Below are 19,280 nucleotides of genomic sequence, written 5' to 3'. Positions count from 1 at the left end.
CTTTTGTTGAGGGCCCTACGTTATCAGACGGATCAACGCAACGTGATCTCTAGTTTGTGTCTTTTCAATGGTGAAAAACCTTCTTTGAACGTGAGCCCATCTTAAGGTTGTTTTCAACAAAATTTACAAGGGCTGTTTGTAACTGGAGACCACAAGCTCGCCCATATTTGCAATCTTAAATAACGCGCCTTTCTCAAGCACCTTCTCAGAACGGTTTGATATTGCACCATATAAAATTTTGTTCAAAAGCACCTATGGAAGCTCAATTTTGCACCATTGCTTTTAACTTACCTGATTTCAGCACCGACGTCTATCGAATAACGACACGGTAGCCGATGTTTAACGACAATTCAATGCGAGTTAGCGTACCTAGAATGTTTCCGATGACAGGAAGCGGAAATGGTCCCGGCGGATATTCTCCGATTGTCATCCAAAATTGCACCAAGTAAAAAGTAACCAGTCCAATTAATAAAGACGTTTCCTTTGTAAGACTTTCGGAGAATAATTTCGATCATGGGATAGCGTTTCTTGTACAGTACAGTGTTACTCAATACTTAAGTGTAATTAGATTGGAAATGATACCCTTATCAATTTGATTAAGATGACTTTGTTTTATTCAACCAATACAATACAGAAAAATAACGACGCTAAATTTCTTAGAACAGCAAATTGCTTATCTAAATGTAAACCATTTATTTATCCATCATTGGAATAAATACTTGAGAAATGTAGCAGTGACCTAGTATAACGGCGACTATCCTACGCGACTTTCTTAAATTAATTTATTACAAAGACTCGACAATAATTTTATAATTCTTGGGGATCCCGAAAGTGGCGGCACCGTCCCTTTTCGGCTCTAAATCGGCAGATCCTGGTGGCCCGTCCAATTTAATCCTCGCCTTCTGCAGCAGATTGGTCAAGACGAGGAAGATGTCGTTGCGAGCCATTTTCTCGCCCAAACAGATTCGTTTTCCCTCTCCAAAGGCCAAGAATCCTGTTCGGTCATTGTTGAAGGTACCATCGGCCTTAAGAAACCTTTCTGGTTTGAACTTCTCGGGCTCGGGCCATGTTTTGGGGTCCATATGAACGGCTGCAGAGTGAAAAACCAAGACGCTTCCTTTCTTGATTTTGTGCCCACCCAACTCGGTGTCGGCGTTGGCCGCGTGTGGAATTCCTAATGGAACTGCCGCTCTAAAACGCATGCACTCAGCCATAAAGGCCCAAATGTAGGCACAGTTCTTCCGGTCTTCTTGAAATGGCATTCTATCCCCTAAGAAAGACAATTAAAACGAGCGTAATGGAAAAGTTCTTTTTGTGGAAATGATAAACATTAATCACGAACCTATATGTTCTTTGATTTCGTCTCGTATCTTCTCTTGGACCTCGGAAAAATTTGCTAGTATTAGTAACATCCATCTCAGAGTAGTGGCTGTCGTTTCTGTAGCGGCTGAATTAAATGATTCTAAGTTGTATAATAAGACGAACGCGATACTTCCCTTGGCACTTACCGATGAACAGAGCTCCCATTATCTTCATCATTTCTTTGTCGTCCAAATACTGCTTAGCGTCATTGTCTTCGTTCTCGGCCTCAATTCCCGATGTTATCAGCGCGTCTCCAAAGTTTCGTATTTCCCCTGCCAAAAAATACTTAATACTGGTTCCTTTGTTGCCAAACACTTACCTCAAACTGAATATTTACCTCTTTGGAATGTCCTCTTGTTCTCGTCGTACTTCTCTCCAAGAAACTGTCCGAATCCCTTCGCTATATTCTTGATTGCTAAATCGCGGTGGTAATACAAAATCAGCAGCCAAGTGGCAATATCTCCCGGCGTGTTTCCACCGAGTCTCTGAATTTCACTGTACAAGAACGTTAGTTTCTGGTATTCCGCTTGCGTTAAGCTTTTGGCGCTGTTTATGAAATTAGCATTTATTAGATTCGGGTAAGGCAAACACTTGGTCTGAATGGTCTTACCCGAAAGCGGTCTCGGAAATTATGTTAATGACAAGAACCTGTATGTCAGTGCTTGGATCGAAGGGTCTTCCTTCGAACTTGACCATTTTAGAGAAGAACTCATCGGTGTCATCCTTGACTATAATGGCCAATTTTTCTCCATCAACAAACTTCCTTGTGAAAAGAAAGGGACACTGTAAGATTTTATTCATTTTTATTTGAAACAAACAATTTTTTAAAGGTGCGATATTGCACACTTTCTTTGAAGGCATATTTGTGTGATTGCTTTACGAGTCCCTTAATCGTCGTCAATGTTTGTTGCGTTCAAAATAGCAACGTCGTTCGTTCTGGCTATCGTTGTGATTTATAGTTTGTGGCCCTACGTCTTCAGTTGTTGCCAATCCATCGCTATTTATATTTCGGGCCCCAAGCGTAAGAATTAAATTCTAAATAAGGCCCGTTGGGCCCGAGTCCTCCGAATAATTTCAGAGACGGGGCTAAACTCTGAAAATGTTTTTAGATTCAGACTGATAGATTAAAAGACCATACCAGAGGGTCTCTAGTCCAGCGGTTCCCAATTTTGTTTGTGCTATTGTTACGTAAATTCTCCAGCTAATTCTGGCGGAACCCCAACTCATTTTTTCTTATCTTAAAAGACTCTTGACATAAACAAAGATGGCCACGCTGCAAATTCTCGGAACCCCTGCGACCCTTCCACGGAACACCTTTTGGGAACCGCTGCTCGAATCAGTCCCTTAAATAAGTTTTCTAGTTGTTGGGAGTGTATCGCTACGGCTCCCTAATTTAATCAAATGTATTGAGTTTCATTTTCTTATTCCCAAAATGTGTATATATATATCCTGAGTTCGATTTAATTACTATACACGAAATTTAATATTAAAAAGTCCGCAAACCCACAATAGCGCCCTCTTCCGTTGGAATAATAATTTAGATTTTTCATTGCGATTCGCGCTCGGAGGATCCGGTGGTCAAATTCTTACAATATTTCTGTGACGGGTATCCGGGTGCGATTACACTATTGTGATGCCCAGCTCATATCGGTGTCCCGAGTAGCCAACAGCGTGGCTGGGGTCACCCGGCTGGTTCGCCCCGCACGGGTTGACTTCATTCGCCTTTCTACGTTCGCGGAAATAAAACGGCCTGGCGAGTAGGCCTGGAGGCTGGACTCAACAGTGGCATGTTCATACATCGCAATATCCACTCGTGGGTGCTAAGCCTTTTCCTGGTCCCAGCTTACTCATGCAACTCAAATTATCACTTGCGCCTCTAGTTTGTATTCGTTTCCCGACCAACGCGACTCTACACCAAAGTGCGTTGGCGGAACACGTGGTTCACATTCTATTCAACCGCCCAGTTTGGGCCACGGTTATGAGATTATTACTTGTTGTACTCCGTCACCTCGCCCCTTTCGGAGGATTTAACGACTATCCTTCAGGCCATTCACTCAGGATTTACGGACGTAATAGCTAGCGGCTACTTGCCTCGTCCTGCGCAACGCTATTTCCAAGTCAAAAACCGATTTTTCGTTTAATTAAATTATTGCAAAAGAAATATATTAGATATAAAATGTGGAAGCCCTTCCCGGCCAAAGTTTCCGTACGTATTATAATTATGGTACAAATCACATTATAAATGGTACTATTATTTTGAGAAATATAGTACCAAAATGTATCATATATCCAACCTATTGTACTATAATGGTACTATTTTTGTATTTACATTATTTCTACTACGAAAATAATAAGAATTTCATATTAACTATGCATAAAATCGTCGCCTGGAAGCAAAACTTTATACTAAATAAATATTAAGCCCACGTTCAAGTGTTGCGAGATCACTCGACAGTCGATACCATAGAAATCGAATTTCTAATCGGCCCGCACGGTGAAATTTCAAAAATCGTTCTAGTTATTTATTCCTATTTCTATGGTCCATGCCATAAGCCTATATCATAAGCAAAGGTCTAGGACAAATTTTTGACGATCACATACCCGTTATTAAGAGGTAGGTATTCAAAATCTGCACCTCCTAGTGGCTACGTCATCAACTATACATTTCTGAAAAATATTTAGCGAAATGCATGATGAATGCGCGCAAGCCGTGCGCGAACGTTTTTAAACTTAGAACCACGCGGGAGAAATCTACGCCGCGAGCCCTTAGCACCGTAGCCAAGGCTTATTATCAATTTTATCGCTTTAAAACTTTAAATTAACACTGATCTTTGCAAAATGATTCATCAGAACCTAAACCTGGCTAATTATGAATAAGACTTGTGTTTCTGAAGGTATTTATTTTTTAAATTTGAGATTTAGACGCGTTTTGTGTGTCATTTATCAACCCGAGCGTGTCTGCTCTACCAAGTAAGAAAATATTTTAGATTTAGAAATTTTTAAAAAGATGTCGCTACTGCCCTATCGTAGTACGTTCATTTTCTTCTCTCCAGGACAAAGCCGTTATCATGGGCCCCTGTGGTAGACCTTTGCTTATGGGGACCTTATGATAGGCTTATATCCATACTGACTACATCCTTTCCCCATAAAGAAACGACACACGATAACAGTTATCTGCATGTTTTAACTTAAAAGTAATTAATACTATTTTATATTGGTACCATAATTTATATTGTGGTACTATGACTTTTTACCCTTTGTACAGTGGCGTCACCAGGATTTCAAAACTGGTGGCGCTTAAGCCATTAGCACTGGTCAGGGGCGTCCTATAGTGAGTGATATGGGGGAGGGGGGGAGCTCCCAAAAAGGTTTTTAAAGTTGAAATATTGAGGCTGACTATGAAAAATTAAATTTTTGATGCCCATTTTTAAGTTCGAAGAAACTTTTCGACAAGTGAATTGGAAAAATTGGGAATTTTAGGTGGCGCTTCTAGGAAATTTTAGGTGGCGCTTCAGAAATTTGACAGGTGGCTCAAGCGCCGCCTAAAACACCCTAGCGACGCCACTGCCTTTGTACAAGCATTCGGTCAGAAAAATCTATCTAACGGACAGACCTTTACTATCCTTTTACGAAATGGTGAATTGTTTTACTTTACAAAGTTCGAAATAAATAGTGAATTAACTGTAAATTAATTAACAATGAACTCGTTATTATATTTTGTAATTAAAACAAATTGAAATTTATCATCGTAGACGTAAATAATAGTTAAATTGGTCACAATGTCTATTTGAAATCTCAAAACGGTAGCGGCCGTGTGACCAAACTAAATTAACAATTAAAAATGAAAATTAACTAAAAACTTATGAAGTATTATCTTACACTGTTAAAATCACTTTTGGCTCGGTATTTATGGTTTATATGGAAGTATGGTTTATAGTTTCCAGCTATGATTGTAGAAAGAGCAGATTGTCATGATTCCAAGAATAAAGTCTTAAGTATTTAGAAAATCTTCACAAGTAGAAGAAGTAAATTATATGCACATTCAATTTAATATAAGTTTTAATGCATTTTCGGAAATAATAAACTAGATCAAATATTAGTTAGTTTTAGGAGAGACGTAATATAAGCAGAACATTGAAGATTAAAAATTGCAAAAACCATTTCTTGTACAATAAAAAGTTTATTTAAATCTTTAAAATTCGGACGACTAGTTTCGCCACCATTCGGGGGCTTCGTCGGGTCAGACGCCGTCGCTCGCGATACAGAGCTTTATCTAGCCCTCACACAGCTACATTGTTTTTTATAACAATTATTTTTAATTTTAATTTTATTAATATAACCAGATTAAGTAAGCGCAAAGGGCAATTATATTAACCAAAATTGGAGTTAGGGAGTAATATTGAGCGAGTTTTGGGCAATGAAATTACCTGGACCATCATCACGATTGAGTGTGTTGCCGTCTCGACGTATTTTTAGAATTTCAAGAGATTCTCTAATGTTAAGTTTTAAATAATGGTCGGTTTTATATACCATCTTTATTTTTTGGAAGTTAATTTCGTGTCCCGTTTCGGTAACGTGTTCGGCCAAGAAGGATAGGTATACTCCCCTATACTCTTTGGTTCGGCTAGCGCAGATGTGGATTTCTGGAAACGGTATGTCGATGACATTTTGGCTCTATGGCGACACGGTATAAATAACATCGACAAATTTCTACAATATTTAAATTCTTTGGATAAATCCATTCAATTTACTTTCGAATTGGAAGTTGATAATTCGATTCCATTCCTAGATATTTTAATTACTAAAGCCAACAATACTGTTAATACTAAAGTTTATCGGTAACCCTTCTCAGTTTGTATTCCACCACATGAACGATCGTCTCACCCCCCAAATCAAAAATTAAGTTCTTTTTACTTCTTCATTGATCGCGCAGTCAAATTGTGTTCAAGTGAAACTACCCTAACTCAAGAATTAGAATTTGTCAAATCTATCGCTACTGATGGAGGTTTTAACAGTGATATTTTAAATAGAGGCATAGACCGTATTGTACATAGAAATATAATCGAATCCAATACTTCCTTTATAAATGAGCCTAATAAAAAAGAAATAGTTGTAATACCATATATTAAAAATGTCTCTGATGTAATCGGTAACGTGTTCGGGAAAAATAATATAAAACCAGTAAAAAAACCCTTTAATAAATTAAACTCATTTAAAACCCATCGAAGACCCTATAAGTAACTTGGAAAACTATGGGGTATACAAAACATCATGTAGTTGTAACCATGTGTACAATGGCCAAATCAAACGGAATTTGAAATTTAGAATAAAAGAACACATATTAGCAGTTCGGAACCAAAAAACTACGACATCTGCGCTAGCCGAACACGTTACCGAAACGGGACACGAAATTAACTTCCAAAAAATAAAGATTATTTAAAACTTAACATTAGAGAATCTCGTTAAATTCTAAAAATACGTCGAGACGGCAACACACTCAATCGTGACGATGGTCCAGGTAATTTCATTGCCCAAAACTGGCTCAATATTAATATTATTCCCTAACTCCAATTTTGGTTTATATAATTGCCCTTTGCGCTTACTTTATCTGGTTATATTAATAAAATTAAAATTAAAATTAAAAATAATTGTTATAAAAAAACAATGTAGCCCCCGAATGGCGGCGAAACTAGTCGTCCGAATTTTAAAGATTTAAAATAAACTATTGTACAAGAAGTGGTTTTTGCAATTTTTAATCTTCATTGGTTTATGTACAAGTGCCGTAAGTTATTTCTAAGCACAACATTATCTGAAGTTCAGAGCCGATCAGACTTGGTAAAATTTTCAGCGGTTGAAAATAAAATACAATCATATCTATACTGAGGTCTACGCCACTAAATATGAATAGCTTTCCTGAAAAATTGTAGTTGAGCGACTCGAGCCCAACCAATAACTTAAAAACCTCTACGTCTATGAAACCATCAAGTGTGTTTTAAAAACACTTTCTCGAAAAGGTTCCATAGGCACCGAGTCCGACAGAGGGTGGTGGATAAGATTTCATTCTAAAATCACCTCGAAGAATAGATTTTTAATCCATTTGCGGCATGCTACAGTGAAAGGGCTTACCTGATGGCGACTCCTCCCACTTTCCTGGTGATTTCCCACTTCCGGTCGTTTTTTTCGTTAACAATGCCCATTACTTCCTTCTGAACGTGGTTAACTGCACATTGAATTAACATATCTTATTGCAAACAGTACTTAAAGGACTATTTCTTAGGAAAGATACATGATCTGAAATTTCCCCTGGATATGATGTCATTTCTTTTCTGTATGAGCCCTTCTTGGACGAGTTCCCAATCGGCCACGATGACGAAAGGTCGCTGAGCCACCCACACCGTGAAAATCCCTCCGTACTTCCTCTTTAGGTCGATCAGAGTATTCGATATCGATTTCTTCCCTCGGAACGCTATCGAATACCCACACTGTTTACCGATATTTATCCCAAATCAATACGAGTAAACGTACTTAGAATGTTTCCGATGACCGGAAACGGAAATGGTCCTGGTGGATATTCCCTGACCTTCATCCAAAATTGCACCAAGTAGAACGCAACCAGTCCGATTAATAAAGCTGATAACCAAGACGTTTCCTTTGTTAGGCTTTCGGAGAATGATTTCGACTTTAGGGCGTCCATTTTAACACTGTCTCTAACGACACCTACAAAAGCAATGAATCGAAGTTCAATTTAATACGGCCTCCAAATAGCGCAATTGACAGATAAATGAAGGTTTGCGTGACAGAAAAAAAGGTTTGAAGATATATACTTGTAACAAATTGAGTACGGTAGCCTTGAATTTCTATTAAAATAATATCAAAACAAATTGGCAAGCTTGCCAAAATATACCTCTCCTCGGGAGAGTTAGCCCTTGGGTGTATTCACTATTGGAATTTTGGAAACGACCCTCAACAATATACCGCCGTATTCAGAGCTTCCACCTAAAACTAATCCCGATCCTATCCCGACCGGTAGAATATTTTTATTATAATTAAAATAAATATTATAAATGTTATTGCCTTAAACAAATTCCAATATCAATAAGAACAAAAAACCAACTTTAGACCTAAAACGTTATTAAATTAACAAAGCAAAAAATGAGAAATAGAAAATACAGAATTAACAATTATTAGAACGCTCAGGAAAGTAAAATATATGTGCGAGAAACTATTTTAAAGACAAAAACCAACCCATTAAATTGTATTATAGCTCTTAAACAATCACATATATACGGATAACAAAAGTTAAAGCGAAAACAAAACTAACGACGTAAGTGAAAGCACGAATAAAAACTGCGTGGGCTCACGACGACAACCCAACGAAGCCGGTATAAATCAATGCAAATAAAAAACCGTAGACATGAATTCTCCCTCACATTAACAACACTTTCGATAAACGAAAAAAAAAACAAGAAAAATAACCAGTAGAAAAATGTATAATAACCCAATTAAGCAATGTTAATTCAAATACTTAGGAATCAAGAAAAAGTCAATCCAAATACCCACAGTAATAAACATTGTAATAGCAGAAATAAGCAATAAAAATATATAATAATAATAACCCAATCAAACCACAAGGCAATTCAAATACTTAGAAATCCAGAAAAGTTAATAAAAATACCCACGGTAATGAAAATTGTAATAGAAAAACCAAAAACACCTTACCGTTAAGAATACCCGGCTTATAACGCACACAAAAAACCCTTAACTCAATAGTGAAGGCTAAGCAACAGCGCGTATTTCAGTATAAATAAAATCAACGTAACCACATTAATCTTTTTTTTTTTTGAGATACACAAACATCGGTGTCGACCCGAGGCCTTAGACACCAGCACACACACAATAACTGATTAATCAGGGTGAGATATGTGTAACGGCCACGCCAACGGGGGGATACGTGGGGACAGGGGTGGGGACACCCGTGGCGGAAGTATCTCGACCACCCGTTGGGGGATTGGTAGTCGTCCTCACACGGCCTTCCACAAACTCTGCCTCCCGGACGCCTGGGATTACAGGAGTGAGCCACTACTCCCGGCTAACCACATTAATCAAAATGTATCACACATTTAAAGTCGATAAGAAAACACGTAAAATAAATTACGAAGTTATGAGTAAGGTAAAACGAAAGGGCAGAAATTCTTTAGTAACCTTGAAGAGCGCGATGTATACAAACCTGTTTTCATAAATGACGCATTACACTTGAAAAGTAAATACCGATAGACAAACGGCCGTATTCTGCATGACCCCGCAAGTAAGAAGGGAAACGCCTACTTACTTCGGCGCTACCATTCGACGAGAGCTCACTGATTTCCCTCTTCTTCCCCTCTTGCTTGGCCAATTGAAGGGCTGCAGCGACGTCACTAGTGTGACGTGACTCTTGACAACCAATGTTCCGGAAATAACGTTAAAACGCCCCCTACACCAAAATTAAGCGTACAGTGTCATCTAGTGTTATTTTAGGGAAGATAATTTGCAATGCCATCTATTTTTCATTTTTTATTCAAAACTTTTGTAATGCCATCTTCTTATAAACAAAAAAGTAATAGCCCTAAAACAATGCCATCTACTTTAAATTTCATTAACTTTAGAACAACATCTTTTATGATAAAAACAATAATTAAAAATAACCTTCCATAGTAATCTGAATCTTGTTTGAAATTAAAACAGAATAAAAATAATTATTTTTTACAATATTTTTATTACATATTCAGCTTTAGTGTACAATTTATTGAATAAAATTTACATAAAAGTACAGCCAACTTTGACCACTCAGTTGCGCGGGAAAAACGGAAGAGCTTCGTGAAGTTTCCAACAAGTGACGAATATTCTTTAGTTTGTTTACTTTATGGAATTAAATTCTAACAAGAAATATGAACCTGTAGGCTATATAAAATTATGCACCTATAAGCCATATCGAAATAGGAATCTGTAGGAGTAGCGAATTAGTAATTGTATTATCAGTAGCTACTAAGCGGCTGGAGCTCTGTTCCAACAGCCAAATGTAGGCGGTGGTGATAATTACACCTTTTATGTTGCTATAATTGGCTGTATTCAAATAGGGATGGCTCTTAAATCCACCTATGAAAATAACTGCTCAACCATTCGCCATCCCTACAGGTTTTTTTCTCCCAATCACAAAAATAAATAAAGGTTTTTAGTATATTGTTTGGAAAATGTGTAGAAATTTGTGAAATAAATATTTGACTCAATTCGATTTGGTGAAATATTTTGTTAAGCACTAAGCAATTGTTTAAAAATGAGTGATGAAGACCCTTTATATACTGTGGAGGAAGTGGAAGCCTCTATTCCCCATCTTAATGAACCCAAATGTGAAGAGCTTCAGCGGCATAAAAGCAGTGCTCATAACTATAAGCAGAATAATCGATGGGACACAGTTGCACTCGTGGTTAATTCTGCTTTGCTAGCTCCCAAAATTTCCTCATCTGATATGAAAATAATGGAACAACCTAAAAACTGATGCAAGAAATAACAATACTGGTAACGGATAATATCCAGACATACTTAAAAATGAACCACTTAAAATAAAACACTTGTACATATTATTGAATAAGTGTCGTACGGAGGAGTACCTTGTAGTATTTACATCTGAATAGGGGCTTTCTGTGAAAAATCTGGAATATATAAAGAGTGGTAATATGCGAGGAGATAATTGTTACATTCAGTATTTTTAATTAAGTTCATTCGGTAGTATGCATCTGCAAATAAAAATATTTGTATTTCCAAATTTATAATGTAATCGTAATGTACAAAGAGTATTGTACCATTGGCTCTTCAATTTTATCATTTTGTACCTGAAAGCCGCTTGTGTTGATGAGCGTTACTGAACGTAGCCCAGTTTCGTGGTTACTAGACAAAACACGTTGAAAAGAGCCTTATCTGTAAAAAATAACGTCAATTAATTATAACCTTATGTTCAACGATTTTAAAGTACATATTAAATACCTGCTTCTTCAATGATGCGCTTAGCTAAACATTCTCAATTCCATGCTACCTTCGTTAAAAAATTTTACTTCTTCCGCTAAGCCTATCGTTTCAATTCCAACGACAGCAGCAATAACTCCCATTGCAGTTTCGGCAAAATTCACTTGACAAATGATATTAAAAATGTCGGAAAATTTTAACCGGAAGTTGGGAATTAAAAACAAGTAACCCTTCAATTGGCCAAGCAAAAGGGGAAAGAAGAGGGAAATCGGTGAGCTCTCGTCGAATGGTAGGGCCGAAGCAAGTAGGCGGTTCCCTTCTTACTTGCGGGGTCATGCAGAATACGGCCGAAAAACTATGAAGACCACCCAGGGGTTCTACCCTTTGTCCCTCTTATCTCAATATCTTTTCCGACCGCGCTAAAAAAAGATTTGACCTTTATAATTTCATGCGTAAAAAAATGTCAGACTTTATTAGTATACTCTTCCGCTTAAGCTGAGTTTCTGATTTGTGGAAGTTGGAGAATATTTACCCAGTTCAAACAAAACACACATCAATCACGAGCACAATACACACGAATGGATATCGAAAAGAAGCGCTTCCGTATTTCCAAAACCACGTAACCGCATAATAATATTCACAAACCACCAAAAAAAAAGAGATACGTTGTTTTGGAAAGCGTTTTACGAAATCCCAAAAACTGCGAACGCGGTGATTACACTTTGCCCCGAAACTCCCGGACTGACGGACAGACACGGTGGTTGTAATAACCCTCCTAGGAACTAGTCCCCTCGGAGAGGTAAAAAAACCAGCGTATATTCGAAGGCGGCAATTCTTGTCTTAAAGTCAACTTTTTTCATCCATCGATGGTGTGACTACTCAATATAGATTCTTTTTGTTCTGTCTATATTTAAATAGCCTGATAAAGAACTATGGTTCGAAAGCTAACTGTAAATTTTTAATATTTCAAAAATAACTTTTAATTAACCGTTTTAAAAACTTCAGATATGTAGTATCGTGTCTTTGCATAAAATAATAAAATTTAAATCGTAATATTGTAACCATGACTTTGAATGCTTTCAATCTATATAATTGAGCGGAGCGAGCGTAGCTCTCTTAGCAGCGAGTTCAATGGGAAAGTTTTGTCCGTCCGTCCGTCCGTCCGTCCATCCATCCGTTAGTAAGTTTCAAAGGAGGGGGGGACGCATGGTATGAGCCACGGGTTGCGAGAGACAGAGAAAGCGTGAGGGTAGGGGGTGCTCGACGGGGATAGGAACGGTCGTCCGTTAGTAAGTTTCAAAGGAGGGGGGGGGAGGACGCATGGTATGAGCCACGGGTTGCGAGAGAGAGAGAAAGCGTGAGGGTAGGGGGTGCTCGACGGGGATAGGAACGGTCGTCCGTTAGTAAGTTTCAAAGGAGGGAGGGGGGACGCATGGTATGAGCCACGGGTTGCGAGAGAGAGAGAAAGCGTGAGGGTAGGGGGTGCTCGACGGGGATAGGAACGGTCGTCCGTTAGTAAGTTTCAAAGGAGGGGGGGAGGACGCATGGTATGAGCCACGGGTTGCGAGAGAGAGAGAAAGCGTGAGGGTAGGGGGTGCTCGACGGGGATAGGAACGGTCGTCCGTTAGTAAGTTTCAAAGGAGGGAGGGGGGACGCATGGTATGAGCCACGGGTTGCGAGAGAGAGAGAAAGCGTGAGGGTAGGGGGTGCTCGACGGGGATAGGAACGGTCGTCCGTTAGTAAGTTTCAAAGGAGGGAGGGGGGACACATGGTATGAGCCACGGGTTGCGAGAGAGAGAGAAAGCGTGAGGGTAGGGGGTGCTCGACGGGGATAGGAACGGTCGTCCGTTAGTAAGTTTCAAAGGAGGGAGGGGGGACGCATGGTATGAGCCACGGGTTGCGAGAGAGAGAGAAAGCGTGAGGGTAGGGGGTGCTCGACGGGGATAGGAACGGTCGTCCGTTAGTAAGTTTCAAAGGAGGGAGGGGGGACACATGGTATGAGCCACGGGTTGCGAGAGAGAGAGAAAGCGTGAGGGTAGGGGGTGCTCGACGGGGATAGGAACGGTCGTCCGTTAGTAAGTTTCAAAGGAGGGAGGGGGGACGCATGGTATGAGCCACGGGTTGCGAGAGAGAGAGAAAGCGTGAGGGTAGGGGGTGCTCGACGGGGATAGGAACGGTCGTCCGTTAGTAAGTTTCAAAGGAGGGAGGGGGGACGCATGGTATGAGCCACGGGTTGCGAGAGAGAGAGAAAGCGTGAGGGTAGGGGGTGCTCGACGGGGATAGGAACGGTCGTCCGTTAGTAAGTTTCAAAGGAGGGAGGGGGGACACATGGTATGAGCCACGGGTTGCGAGAGAGAGAGAAAGCGTGAGAGTAGGGGGTGCTCGACGGGGATAGGAACGGTCGTCCGTTAGTAAGTTTCAAAGGAGGGGGGGGGACGCATGGTATGAGCCACGGGTTGCGAGAGAGAGAGAAAGCGTGAGGGTAGGGGGTGCTCGACGGGGATAGGAACGGTCGTCCGTTAGTAAGTTTCAAAGGAGGGAGGGGGGACACATGGTATGAGCCACGGGTTGCGAGAGAGAGAGAAAGCGTGAGGGTAGGGGGTGCTCGACGGGGATAGGAACGGTCGTCCGTTAGTAAGTTTCAAAGGAGGGAGGGGGGACGCATGGTATGAGCCACGGGTTGCGAGAGAGAGAGAAAGCGTGAGGGTAGGGGGTGCTCGACGGGGATAAGAACGGTCGTCCGTTAGTAAGTTTCAAAGGAGGGGGGGAGGACGCATGGTATGAGCCACGGGTTGCGAGAGAGAGAGAAAGCGTGAGGGTAGGGGGTGCTCGACGGGGATAGGAACGGTCGTCCGTTAGTAAGTTTCAAAGGAGGGGGGGAGGACGCATGGTATGAGCCACGGGTTGCGAGAGAGAGAGAAAGCGTGAGGGTAGGGGGTGCTCGACGGGGATAGGAACGGTCGTCCGTTAGTAAGTTTCAAAGGAGGGAGGGGGGACGCATGGTATGAGCCACGGGTTGCGAGAGAGAGAGAAAGCGTGAGGGTAGGGGGTGCTCGACGGGGATAGGAACGGTCGTCCGTTAGTAAGTTTCAAAGGAGGGGGGGAGGACGCATGGTATGAGCCACGGGTTGCGAGAGAGAGAGAAAGCGTGAGGGTAGGGGGTGCTCGACGGGGATAGGAACGGTCGTCCGTTAGTAAGTTTCAAAGGAGGGAGGGGGGGCGCATGGTATGAGCCACGGGTTGCGAGAGAGAGAGAAAGCGTGAGGGTAGGGGGTGCTCAACGGGGATAGGAACGGTCGTCCGTTAGTAAGTTTCAAAGGAGGGAGGGGGGACACATGGTATGAGCCACGGGTTGCGAGAGAGAGAGAAAGCGTGAGGGTAGGGGGTGCTCGACGGGGATAGGAACGGTCGTCCGTTAGTAAGTTTCAAAGGAGGGAGGGGGGACACATGGTATGAGCCACGGGTTGCGAGAGAGAGAGAAAGCGTGAGGGTAGGGGGTGCTCGACGGGGATAGGAACGGTCGTCCGTTAGTAAGTTTCAAAGGAGGGAGGGGGGACACATGGTATGAGCCACGGGTTGCGAGAGAGAGAGAAAGCGTGAGGGTAGGGGGTGCTCGACGGGGATAGGAACGGTCGTCCGTTAGTAAGTTTCAAAGGAGGGAGGGGGGGCGCATGGTATGAGCCACGGGTTGCGAGAGAGAGAGAAAGCGTGAGGGTAGGGGGTGCTCGACGGGGATAGGAACGGTCGTCCGTTAGTAAGTTTCAAAGGAGGGGGGGAGGACGCATGGTATGAGCCACGGGTTGCGAGAGAGAGAGAAAGCGTGAGGGTAGGGGGTGCTCGACGGGGATAGGAACGGTCGTCCGTTAGTAAGTTTCAAAGGAGGGAGGGGGGACGCATGGTATGAGCCACGGGTTGCGAGAGAGAGAGAAAGCGTGAGGGTAGGGGGTGCTCGACGGGGATAGGAACGGTCGTCCGTTAGTAAGTTTCAAAGGAGGGAGGGGGGACGCATGGTATGAGCCACGGGTTGCGAGAGAGAGAGAAAGCGTGAGGGTAGGGGGTGCTCGACGGGGATAGGAACGGTCGTCCGTTAGTAAGTTTCAAAGGAGGGGGGGAGGACGCATGGTATGAGCCACGGGTTGCGAGAGAGAGAGAAAGCGTGAGGGTAGGGGGTGCTCGACGGGGATAGGAACGGTCGTCCGTTAGTAAGTTTCAAAGGAGGGAGGGGGGACGCATGGTATGAGCCACGGGTTGCGAGAGAGAGAGAAAGCGTGAGGGTAGGGGGTGCTCGACGGGGATAGGAACGGTCGTCCGTTAGTAAGTTTCAAAGGAGGGGGGAGGACGCATGGTATGAGCCACGGGTTGCGAGAGAGAGAGAAAGCGTGAGGGTAGGGGGTGCTCGACGGGGATAGGAACGGTCGTCCGTTAGTAAGTTTCAAAGGAGGGAGGGGGGACGCATGGTATGAGCCACGGGTTGCGAGAGAGAGAGAAAGCGTGAGGGTAGGGGGTGCTCGACGGGGATAGGAACGGTCGTCCGTTAGTAAGTTTCAAAGGAGGGAGGGGGGACACATGGTATGAGCCACGGGTTGCGAGAGAGAGAGAAAGCGTGAGGGTAGGGGGTGCTCGACGGGGATAGGAACGGTCGTCCGTTAGTAAGTTTCAAAGGAGGGAGGGGGGACGCATGGTATGAGCCACGGGTTGCGAGAGAGAGAGAAAGCGTGAGGGTAGGGGGTGCTCGACGGGGATAGGAACGGTCGTCCGTTAGTAAGTTTCAAAGGAGGGAGGGGGGACACATGGTATGAGCCACGGGTTGCGAGAGAGAGAGAAAGCGTGAGGGTAGGGGGTGCTCGACGGGGATAGGAACGGTCGTCCGTTAGTAAGTTTCAAAGGAGGGAGGGGGGACGCATGGTATGAGCCACGGGTTGCGAGAGAGAGAGAAAGCGTGAGGGTAGGGGGTGCTCGACGGGGATAGGAACGGTCGTCCGTTAGTAAGTTTCAAAGGAGGGAGGGGGGACACATGGTATGAGCCACGGGTTGCGAGAGAGAGAGAAAGCGTGAGGGTAGGGGGTGCTCGACGGGGATAGGAACGGTCGTCCGTTAGTAAGTTTCAAAGGAGGGGGGGAGGACGCATGGTATGAGCCACGGGTTGCGAGAGAGAGAGAAAGCGTGAGGGTAGGGGGTGCTCGACGGGGATAGGAACGGTCGTCCGTTAGTAAGTTTCAAAGGAGGGAGGGGGGACGCATGGTATGAGCCACGGGTTGCGAGAGAGAGAGAAAGCGTGAGGGTAGGGGGTGCTCGACGGGGATAGGAACGGTCGTCCGTTAGTAAGTTTCAAAGGAGGGGGGGAGGACGCATGGTATGAGCCACGGGTTGCGAGAGAGAGAGAAAGCGTGAGGGTAGGGGGTGCTCGACGGGGATAGGAACGGTCGTCCGTTAGTAAGTTTCAAAGGAGGGAGGGGGGGCGCATGGTATGAGCCACGGGTTGCGAGAGAGAGAGAAAGCGTGAGGGTAGGGGGTGCTCAACGGGGATAGGAACGGTCGTCCGTTAGTAAGTTTCAAAGGAGGGAGGGGGGACACATGGTATGAGCCACGGGTTGCGAGAGAGAGAGAAAGCGTGAGGGTAGGGGGTGCTCGACGGGGATAGGAACGGTCGTCCGTTAGTAAGTTTCAAAGGAGGGAGGGGGGACACATGGTATGAGCCACGGGTTGCGAGAGAGAGAGAAAGCGTGAGGGTAGGGGGTGCTCGACGGGGATAGGAACGGTCGTCCGTTAGTAAGTTTCAAAGGAGGGAGGGGGGACACATGGTATGAGCCACGGGTTGCGAGAGAGAGAGAAAGCGTGAGGGTAGGGGGTGCTCGACGGGGATAGGAACGGTCGTCCGTTAGTAAGTTTCAAAGGAGGGAGGGGGGGCGCATGGTATGAGCCACGGGTTGCGAGAGAGAGAGAAAGCGTGAGGGTAGGGGGTGCTCGACGGGGATAGGAACGGTCGTCCGTTAGTAAGTTTCAAAGGAGGGGGGGAGGACGCATGGTATGAGCCACGGGTTGCGAGAGAGAGAGAAAGCGTGAGGGTAGGGGGTGCTCGACGGGGATAGGAACGGTCGTCCGTTAGTAAGTTTCAAAGGAGGGAGGGGGGACACATGGTATGAGCCACGGGTTGCGAGAGAGAGAGAAAGCGTGAGGGTAGGGGGTGCTCGACGGGGATAGGAACGGTCGTCCGTTAGTAAGTTTCAAAGGAGGGAGGGGGGACGCATGGTATGAGCCACGGGTTGCGAGAGAGAGAGAAAGCGTGAGGGTAGGGGGTGCTCGACGGGGATAGGAACGGTCGTCCGTTAGTAAGTTTCAAAGGAGGGGGGGAGGACGCATGGTATGAGCCACGGGTTGCGAGAGAGAGAGAAAGCGTGAGGGTAGGGGGTGCTCGACGGGGATAGGAACGGTCGTCCGTTAGTAAGTTTCAAAGGAGGGAGGGGGGACGCATGGTATGAGCCACCGGTTGCGAGAGAGAGAGAAAGCGTGAGGGTAGGGGGTGCTCGACGGGGATAGGAACGGTCGTCCGTTAGTAAGTTTCAAAGGAGGGAGGGGGGACACATGGTATGAGCCACGGGTTGCGAGAGAGAGAGAAAGCGTGAGGGTAGGGGGTGCTCGACGGGGATAGGAACGGTCGTCCGTTAGTAAGTTTCAAAGGAGGGAGGGGGGGCGCATGGTATGAGCCACGGGTTGCGAGAGAGAGAGAAAGCGTGAGGGTAGGGGGTGCTCGACGGGGATAGGAACGGTCGTCCGTTAGTAAGTTTCAAAGGAGGGGGGGAGGACGCATGGTATGAGCCACGGGTTGCGAGAGAGAGAGAAAGCGTGAGGGTAGGGGGTGCTCGACGGGGATAGGAACGGTCGTCCGTTAGTAAGTTTCAAAGGAGGGAGGGGGGACACATGGTATGAGCCACGGGTTGCGAGAGAGAGAGAAAGCGTGAGGGTAGGGGGTGCTCGACGGGGATAGGAACGGTCGTCCGTTAGTAAGTTTCAAAGGAGGGAGGGGGGACACATGGTATGAGCCACGGGTTGCGAGAGAGAGAGAAAGCGTGAGGGTAGGGGGTGCTCGACGGGGATAGGAACGGTCGTCCGTTAGTAAGTTTCAAAGGAGGGAGGGGGGACACATGGTATGAGCCACGGGTTGCGAGAGAGAGAGAAAGCGTGAGGGTAGGGGGTGCTCGACGGGGATAGGAACGGTCGTCCGTTAGTAAGTTTCAAAGGAGGGAGGGGGGGCGCATGGTATGAGCCACGGGTTGCGAGAGAGAGAGAAAGCGTGAGGGTAGGGGGTGCTCGACGGGGATAGGAACGGTCGTCCGTTAGTAAGTTTCAAAGGAGGGGGGAGGACGCATGGTATGAGCCACGGGTTGCGAGAGAGAGAGAAAGCGTGAGGGTAGGGGGTGCTCGACGGGGATAGGAACGGTCGTCCGTTAGTAAGTTTCAAAGGAGGGAGGGGGGACACATGGTATGAGCCACGGGTTGCGAGAGAGAGAGAAAGCGTGAGGGTAGGGGGTGCTCGACGGGGATAGGAACGGTCGTCCGTTAGTAAGTTTCAAAGGAGGGAGGGGGGACGCATGGTATGAGCCACGGGTTGCGAGAGAGAGAGAAAGCGTGAGGGTAGGGGGTGCTCGACGGGGATAGGAACGGTCGTCCGTTAGTAAGTTTCAAAGGAGGGGGGGAGGACGCATGGTATGAGCCACGGGTTGCGAGAGAGAGAGAAAGCGTGAGGGTAGGGGGTGCTCGACGGGGATAGGAACGGTCGTCCGTTAGTAAGTTTCAAAGGAGGGAGGGGGGACGCATGGTATGAGCCACCGGTTGCGAGAGAGAGAGAAAGCGTGAGGGTAGGGGGTGCTCGACGGGGATAGGAACGGTCGTCCGTTAGTAAGTTTCAAAGGAGGGGGGAGGAC

General features: G+C 44.9%; 1 protein-coding gene across 1 annotated transcript; it reads right to left on the bottom strand.

Moving 5' to 3' along the window:
• Positions 1–611: 611 nt before the first annotated feature.
• On the bottom strand, positions 612–8,072 carry LOC149927206 (cytochrome P450 2B1-like). The gene is made up of 8 exons (XM_090158746.1): positions 7,888–8,072; positions 7,649–7,828; positions 7,489–7,582; positions 1,973–2,125; positions 1,700–1,908; positions 1,509–1,634; positions 1,343–1,447; positions 612–1,270 (listed from the first exon to the last, which is right to left on the bottom strand). The coding sequence occupies exons 1-8, from the start codon at positions 8,054–8,056 to the stop codon at positions 786–788; spliced, it is 1,521 nt and encodes a 506-aa protein (XP_090014872.1). The 5' UTR covers positions 8,057–8,072; the 3' UTR covers positions 612–785.
• Positions 8,073–19,280: the final 11,208 nt, after the last annotated feature.

Source organism: Leiobunum rupestre, chromosome 9 (assembly GCF_980474605.1).
Source record: "Leiobunum rupestre chromosome 9, qqLeiRupe1.1.hap1, whole genome shotgun sequence".
Classification (NCBI taxonomy): Eukaryota; Metazoa; Arthropoda; class Arachnida; order Opiliones; family Sclerosomatidae; genus Leiobunum; species Leiobunum rupestre.
The sequence above is the reverse complement of the archived record's forward strand: the minus strand, read 5'-3'. Positions and strand labels throughout refer to the sequence as shown.